This window comes from Callorhinus ursinus, unplaced genomic scaffold, assembly GCF_003265705.2.
Source record: "Callorhinus ursinus isolate GAN/ISIS: 27379988/994484 unplaced genomic scaffold, GSC_fseal_2.0 scaffold33, whole genome shotgun sequence".
Classification (NCBI taxonomy): Eukaryota; Metazoa; Chordata; class Mammalia; order Carnivora; family Otariidae; genus Callorhinus; species Callorhinus ursinus.
Window position 1 is genome coordinate 6,524,600 of NW_027397095.1, and position 9,061 is coordinate 6,533,660.

The 9,061-nt window shown below is 36.3% G+C and overlaps 1 protein-coding gene across 1 annotated transcript; it reads left to right on the forward strand.

Annotated features, from left to right (window-relative positions):
* The first annotated feature begins 3,854 nt into the window (after positions 1-3,854).
* ACTRT1 (actin related protein T1) lies at positions 3,855-5,264 on the forward strand. Its single transcript, XM_025852719.2, has one exon. It carries the CDS (start codon positions 4,032-4,034, stop codon positions 5,163-5,165), a length of 1,134 nt encoding a protein of 377 aa, XP_025708504.1. The 5' UTR covers positions 3,855-4,031; the 3' UTR covers positions 5,166-5,264.
* The last annotated feature ends 3,797 nt before the right edge of the window (positions 5,265-9,061 follow it).

Here is a 9,061-nt window from a genome sequence, read left to right on the forward strand (position 1 = left end):
CCACCAGCATTTTTCACAGAAGTAAAACAAACAATCCTAAAATTTGTATGCAACCACAAAAGACTCTGAATAGTGAAAGCAATCTTGAAAAAGAAAAGCGAACCTGGAGGCATCACAATTCCAAACTTCAAATTATATTACAAAACTGTAGTCATCAAGACAGTGTGGCACTAGCACAAAAATAGACACATGGATCAATGGAACAGAATAGTAAACCCAGAAATGGACCCACAACTATATGATCAACTAATCTTTGACAAAGCAGGGAAGAATATCCAATAGGAAAAAGGCAGCCTTTTCAACAAATGGTGTTGGGAAAACTGCGCAGCAACATGCAAAAAATAAAGCTGGATCACTTTCTAACACCACACCCAAAAAGAAATTCAAAATGGATGAAAGATCTAAATGTGAGACAAGAAACCATCAAAATCCTAGAGGAGAACACAGGCAGCAACCGCTTTGACACTGGCCATAGCAACTTCTTCCAGATATGCCTCCAAAGGCAAGGGAAATAAAAGTAAAAATGAACTATTGTAACATCATCAAGATAAGAAGCTTCTACACAGTGAAGGAAACAATCAGCAAAACTAAAAGGCAACCTATGTAATGGGAGAAGATATTTGCAAGTGACATATCTGATAAAGGGTTAGTATCCAAAATTTATAAAGAACTTATCAAACTCAACACCCAAAAAACAAATAATCCAGTCAAGAAATGGGCAGAAAATATGTTGCTCTGAAGTTTTGTGCATATATACTTATAATTGTTTCATATCCTTCATTAACTGACCTTTTTGTTATTATGTTCTGACCTTTTTTGTGTCTTGTGACAATTTTTGACTTAAAGTTTATATTGTCTGATATACATATAGCCTCCTGCTCTCTTTTGGTTACCATTTGCATGGAATATTTTTTTTCTATCTCTTCACTTTCCATCTATATGTATCCTTAAAACTAAAGTGAGTCCCTTGTAGACACCATATAATTGGGTCTTGCTTTTTCATCTATTTTGCCACTTTTGATTGGGGAATTAATCCTTTTATATTTGAAGTAATTCTGATTTGATAAACTATTTTGTTTATTGGTTTCTGTCTGTATTATATTTATTTTGTATTATATTATATTTCTTGCTTATTGTCCTATTTTGTTATCTGATGGTTAAAGGATCCACAGAGCAGAAATGGGACATTGTTTTTCAATGGGTATAAAGTCACAGTATTACAAGATGAATAGGTTGTAGAAATCTGTTGCACAATATTGTGCCTGTAGTTAATAATCATTCATGCACTTAAGAACTGTTAAAAGGGTAGATCTCATGCTAAGTATTTTTTTCTCTAAAGGTTTTATTTATTTATTTGAGAGGGAGAGAGAAAGCACAAACAGGGGAACGAGCAGAGGGAGCTGCAAAAGGAGAGGTAGAAGCAGGCTCCTCATTGAGCAGGGAGCCCAATGTGAGGCTGGATCCCAGGACCCCGGATCATGACCTGAGCCAAAGGCAGATGCTTACCCAACTGAGCCACCAGGCACCCATCATGCTAAGTGTTTTTAGCACACACACACACAACAAGAGGACACAAGAAATCTTTTGGTTGTGATGGATATATTTATTACCTTGATTGTGAATGGTGCCACAAGTGTATGCTTGTGTTCAAACTCATCAAAATGTATACATTATATATTTGCAATTTTGGGGGGGCTGGGTGGCTCAGTTGGTTAAATGTCCAACTCTTGATTTTGGCTCAGGTCATATCTCAGGGTTGTGAGAATGAGCCCCATGTCTGGTTCCATGCTGGATGTGGATCTTGCTTAAGATTCTTGCTTAAGATTCTCTCTCTTGGGCACCCGGGTGGCTCAGTCATTAAGCATCTGCCTTCAGCTCAGGCCATGACCCTAGGGTCCTGGGATCGAGTTCCACATCGGGCTCCCTGCTCGGTGGGAAGCCTGCTTCTCCCTCTCCCACTCCCCTGCTTGTGTTCCTGCTCTCGCTATCTCTGTCTCTGTCAAATAAATAAATAAAATCTTTAAAAAAAGAAGATTCTCTCTCTCCCTCTCCTTCTTCCCTTCCCTTCCTGCTCATGTTCTCTCACTTTCCAAAAAAACCCTATATATTTAAAAATTTTGGTATATTAAGTATACCTCAAAAAATCTGGGAAAAGGAAGAGTTGATGTTTGTATTAAGGTTTTCCAGAGAAATAAAACTAATAGAATAGATAGATGATAGATAGATAGATGATAGATAGATAATAGATAAATAGAGATAAATAGATTTATTATGAGGGATTGCTCATGCAGTTATGGAAACTGAGAAGTCCTATAAATTGCCATGTGTAACCTGGAGACTAAGGAAAGCTGGTAGTACAGTTCTAGTCCAAACCAAAATACATGAGAACCAGGGGAATCAATGGTGAAAGTTCTGGTCTAAGTTTAAAGGCCCAAGAGACAAGAGTAGCCATTTTCATTGTCCAATGGCAGGAGATGGGTGTCCCAGAGACATCCATTTCCAGAAAGTAAATTTGCTCTTCCTTTGCCTTTTTGTTCTATTCAGAGCCTTCAACAGTTTGAATGATGCCCACTTGCATTGGTGAGGCAATTTTCCTTACTTTATCAATTCAAATGCTAGTCTCTACTAGAAATATCTTCAGGGATACACTCAGAAATAATGTTGTACAAGTTGGGCATTCCTTAACCAAATCAAGTTAACATAAATTTAACCATCACAATGTTACTGTCTGTTTCTTTTTTAAATGTCTGCTAATATTTGCTTTATGTATTTTGGTGCTCCTATGTTGGGTACATAGATATTTATAATTGGTATATCCCCTTGTTGGATTGATCCCTTCATCATTATGTATATACTTCTTTGTCTCTTGCTACAGTCTTTGTTTTAAAGTCTATTTTGTCTGATATAAATATTATTACACCAGCAAAAAGCCAGTTCTTTTAAAAAGTTCAAAGAAGTAGAGAGAATATTACTACTGACATTACATAGATACATGAGGATTATAAATAAATACTTTGAACAATGGTATGTTGTAAGATAGGTAAATAAAATGTATTATATACAAACAGTGGAAGAACCTTGAAGACAATATGGTAAATTAATTAAGTCAGACACAAAAGGACTCATTACATGCCTCCATTTATATGAAAAAGGCAGAAGAAATTTATAGAGACAGAATATATATTAATGGTGTTTAAGCCTCAGGAGGACAGTCTAAAGAGGGTGATAGCTGAAGGATACAAGGTTTCTTTTTGAAGTAAATAAAATATTCTAAACTTGACTTTTTAACATTTGCACATATCAGTGAATATACTGAAAATATGGGAATGTACACTATAAATGGGTGAATGTATTATTTGTGAAATTTATCTCAAAAAAGCTGTTAAAAACAAGAAACATGTATGGGAGGTAATAAAAGATAGTTTTCTGAGCTCTTCTGAAACTGGATTAAGGGCATCCTCATTCCAGTCTCAACCTGTGTCTTGTGGTTAGTTCCTTCCCTTTACAAAGGTAAGGGTATTTTTTTTTTGTCATTCCCCCCCACCCCAAAATAACTTAGCTGTGCATAGAAGCCAGTTTTCTGGAAGAAGCCCACAGTTTGGCTGCTTCACTTGGTTCTAAGGCTAAGCCTTTGCTTCAGGTTCATAGACATAAGCTGTCCATAGGTATGGTTTGCCTTCCTCTTTTTCATGTTTCTCCAAGCTAAGAGTATTGGTGGCTCAGAGACCCCACCCCTTAAAATCCCTTTGTTGCTCTCTGAGAATAATTGTTGCCTTGGCTGGATTGTTACATAGGGGGCAATCATCACTGAAATTGCCACAGCAGGCCCTGGGCTGCCTGAAAGGGGACAAAATTCATGGGTTGAAGACGGGGTATTCTGGGGGATTGGGGATAGTCTGCTAGCTCCTCCTGAGTGTCAACTTGAGAACTTTGGAATCCTGTGGTTTTAAAACTTCCAGAAGTGCCTGTTATCATACAAAGTGGCAAAGTGTTTTTTATTTTGTTGGAGTTCAGAAGAGCATGCTGCGGATATGTTTAACCCATATGTATTAGATATTCCAGCTGTAATTTTTGACAATGGATCAGGACTCTGCAAAGCAGGCCTTTCTGGAGAGATAGGACCCCGTCATGTCATCAGTTCTGTCGTGGGACATCCTAAATTCAGCATGCCATTATCAGAAGGCACTAAAAAGAAGTACCTTGTGGGAGAAAAAGCCCTATACAAATACGACGCCTTCCATTTGCACTACCCCATTGAGCGTGGACTAATAACAGGATGGGATGACATGGAGAAACTCTGGAAGTATCTTTTTGAGTGGGAGCTAGGAGTAAAACCCTGTCAACAACCTGTGCTCATGACTGAGCCCTCCTTGAACCCAAGGGAGACTCGAGAGAAAATGGCAGAAGTGATGTTTGAGACCTTCAATGTGCCTGCTTTCTACCTGTCCAATCATGCAGTGGTAGCACTATATGCCTCTGCCTCTGTCACAGGATTAGTGGTGGACAGTGGGGATGGAGTCACTTGCACTGTCCCTATCTTTGAGGGTTACTCCCTGCCTCATGCTGTCACCAAGCTCTACGTGGCAGGAAGGGACATCACAGAGCACCTCACTCAGCTCCTCCTTGCTAGTGGAAGTAGCTTCCCTTGCATACTCAATAAGGCCTTAGTGGGTGACATCAAAGAGAAACTGTGTTATGTGGCCTTGGAGCCAGAGAAAGAGCTATGTAAGAGGCCAGAAGAGGTTCTGAGAGAATACAGACTGCCAGATGGGAATGTTATCTACATTGGAGACCAGCTGCATCAGGTGCCTGAAATTCTTTTTGCACCTGACCAGCTGGGTATCCACAACCCAGGACTCTCCAAAATGGTGTCCAGCAGCATTATGAAATGTGACATTGATATCCATAAGAATCTTTTTGCAGAAATTGTGCTGTCTGGGGGCACCACTCTTTTCCCTGGGCTTGAGGAAAGACTTATGAAAGAACTAGAACAGTTGGCTTCCAGGGGAACTCCCATCAAGATCACAGCTTCTCCTGATAGATGTTTCTCTGCATGGATAGGTGCATCCATTGTGACCTCTCTGAGTACTTTCAAGCAGATGTGGATCACTTCTGCCGATTTCATGGAGTTTGGGACATATGTTGTTCAGAGAAGATGCTTTTAAGGAATCCAGAGCACAAGGGACTGCTTGAAGTGTCAGGTCACAGGAGCACTTGTGGAAGGTGACATCTTCCCTTGGGCTTTGGCATGGTGTTTGATAAAATTGATATGACATTTTTGTTTCAGTTCATTTTTGGTGGTAGCAGAGCAATTTCTGATCCAGGTAATGAATCATTTTAAATGGTTCTATTCTAACTTTTCTGTCTCATGGACATTGTTAGTTGTTTTCTCCAGAGAAATCTTTTGTTTATTTGTTGTGGTTGTGTCTACTTACAGGGTTTATAGTTAAAGCAGGTGCTTGAGCCTCATGCCCAGATGCTTGACTCAGTGGGATCCCTAGGGCCTTCATTTTAATCAAGTATCTTGGATATTTTTGACAGATCTAGTGCTAAGGTAAGACAAAAATCACCAGAGAAAGTGTGAGAAGTGGAGGAGAATTAAGTAAAAGAAATGTTACCCTGCTGTTAGGGCTCAACAAACCCTTTCACTCAACTGGATCCTTTATTAGCAAAATAGGGTTCTCTGCTGTTATCAGAGGTTAGGCAGCTAAATAAGATGAAGCTGTTTTTCTTGGCAAAGTGGAGAAATGTGAACAGAAATCAATATTGGATTAAGGTTCTCTAAGCTCAAGGCCCCTACTCCCTGTTGGAGTATTAAGAATCAAACCTCTACTCTTTGTTTTTAATTTCAAAGATATTTATAGCCTCACTTAGTTAGGGGTAAAATAATGGAAATATTTAATGGTAATCAAAAAATAAATTATTAAATAAATTATGTCTACATGATTTTTTCTCATTCATTTAGTGTTATTTTTCCAAAATACTTTTGGGAGACAGATGGAAAATTCAGAGAAGTCTCTGTAATGCAAACTGTTTATTTGGTAAACAAAACAGTGACTCTTTCTCCCATATATGTCTATGCACATTTGTATGTACATGTATAAATGAATATTTGTATGTGATTATAAGTACTTGGACAAAAGTACAGAAGGGTACATACCATTGAGTTTACATAGGTTGGTGGAACAGAATAAAGTGAGAAGTAATACAGGTGAAAAGAACAGGATGGGGAACAAATCACAAAGAGGTATTCCAAAAATTTCAGCCTGAATGAAATAAAACTGTTAGTCTAAAAAAATTCTATTTTGCACACATCTTTTCAACTCTGTCTTCAAGGCTGTCACATGCTGGCTTGAATATAGCCATGAAAATTATTGAATGAGATAAATCACTATAAATCAGGTATTTTAGTTTTTAGATTTACTTGAGAGACTGGCTTAATAGCATACTTCTGTTTACATATAAGAGAACCACAGTGGAACCAGAAGATAGTGGAATACCACCTTCAAAGAGCTAGGGAAGCATTACTGTCTATCTAGAATTACATACCCAGGAAAACCATTCCAAGAAAGACGGTAAAATAAAGATTTTTCCAACAATAATGAAAGTGTCTACTGCCAATAAATCATCACTATGTAAGACTGTTGAATCACAGACCTGTACCTCTGAAACAAATAACACATTATATGTTAAAAAAAAAAGAAGAAGATAACAGGAAGGGAAAAATGAAGGGGGGGGAATCGGACGGGGAGATGAACCATGAGAGACTATGGACTCTGAGAAACAAACTGAGGGTTCTAGAGGGGAGCGGGGTGGGGGGATGGATTAGCCTGGTGATGGGTATTAAAGAGGGCACATACTGAATGGAGCACTGGGTGTTATATGCAAACAATGAATCATGGAACACTACATCAAAAACTAATGATGTAATGTATGGTGATTAACATAACATAATAAAATTTTAAAAAATTATAAAAAAAATCATCACTAAAGGGAAATTTATATGATTAATTGAGGACATATAGAAATCCCAGAATAAGATACATATGGTATAAAAAGAAACAATGAACATTTAAAAATGGTGTAACTAGAGGTAAAATTTAAAATACTGACTGCATTAATTTATAGTATTATCGTAATATAAAGGATGAAAACTCTGTAATGCTAAAGGATTAAATCATGGAAACTGATTTGACTTAAAAAGCTTTGAATATATTTGCATTTATCAAAAAGAGAAATATTAATTAAATTTAGAATATGTATGTTGAAACTGAATAAACTCTGCAAAAAACCTTAAAAAATAACCAAAAAACCCCACTAAATAACAACTGCAATTGGAAATACTAAAAGGCACTTCTAAAAAAAGTACCAAAGACAAAATTTTAATGAAAATTATAAACTGATTAAAAATGAATGAGGGGCACCTGAGTGGCTCAGTTGGTTAAATGTCAGACTTGATTTTGGTTCAGGTCATGATCATGTGAGATTGAGCCCCACATTGGGCTTTACACTGAGCTTGGAACGTGCTTAAGATTCTTTCTGTCCCTTTCCCTCTGCCCTTCCCCCCACTCAAAAAATGGATGAGAACCAAATATTAGATATTAAGGGGTGGAATGCAGCTAATGCTGGAATTAGTAAGAAATGTATAGTCTTAAATGTTTATGTAAAAAGAAAGGGTGAATATCAAAGAGTTAAATGTCTAATTTATGAAAAAACAAATAGAATAAACCCTCAAAATAGGAGGAAGGAATTTAAAAAATAAGAAATCAGAAATTAATGGGGTGCCTGGGTGGCTCAGTCGGTTAAGTGACTGCCTTCGGCTCGGGTCATGATCCTGGGGTCCTGGGATTGAGCCCCGCATCAGTCTCCTTGCCCTGCGGGGAGCCTGCTTCTCCCTCTCCTCCCCACTTGTGCTCTCTCTCACTATCTCTGTCTCTCTCAAATAAATAAATAAAATCTAAAAAGAAAAAAATTTAAAATATTAAAAAAAAGAAATTAATGAAATTTTGCCATCTGCAACAACATGGCTGAGCCAAGAAGGTATAATGCTAAGTGAAATAAGTCAGTAAGAGAAAGACAAATACCACCACATGATTTTACTCATATGTGGTATTCAATAAACAAAACAAATGAACAAAGGAAAAAAGAGACCAAAAAAACCCAGACTCTTAAATACAGAGAACAAACTGGTGATTGCCAGAGTGGAGGTGGGTGGGGGAATGTGTAAAATAAATAAAGGGGATAGAGAGTACACTTTTCTTGATAAGCACTGAGAAAAGTATTGAATTGTTGAATCATTTTATTGTACACCTGAAATTAATATAACACTGTATTTAATTGCACTTGAATAAATAAATAGAAAAGATGAGATATAAAACAAGGACAAAATAAAGAGAATGAAGATTTGATTCTTTATAAAGACAAAATAAACAGATATACTAATGAAATTATTAATCCGATTTATAATACACAAGTTTAAAATTGTGAAGAATTAAAGGTGGTCATAAATGCTAATGAAAAAATTAAACAATAACCATATATTATGAATAATATTATACTTCCACAAATGTAAATTTACCTAAACTATATCTTAAAAATATATATCCTTATCTAGTATAAAAATTACATAATCATTTTAAAATCTTGACATGAATTAAACATTAAGTGTAGATATTTTTCCAGGTAAGTTCAATCAATCATTCAAAAATTCCACTTCTATTCATATTCTTTAGTAGTATAGAAAAAACGTCAAACTCTTACTAATTTTATGAGTACAATATAGCTTTTAAATTATACTAACCATGAGCAATATATGAAAGACAAATTCAGATCAACCTCACTTATAAACATAGATGCAAGTTTCATAAGCAAAATATTAACATACTAAATTGATCAATGTATGAAAAGTTCATTTTAAGATCAACTTTGGTTTATTTCAAAAGTGCAAAGTTAGTATACCATTTATAAATCTGTGGATATAATTCACTACATCTCAATAGATGGAAAAATTAGAGCATTGAAGTTAATATTCATTCATCCTAAATATATTATCCAAGGTAAA

Excerpts from the sequence above, each read along its gene's own strand:
- ACTRT1 (XM_025852719.2), top strand. The coding sequence starts at position 4,032 with ATGTTTAACCCATATGTATTAGATATTCCAGCTGTAATTTTTGACAAT.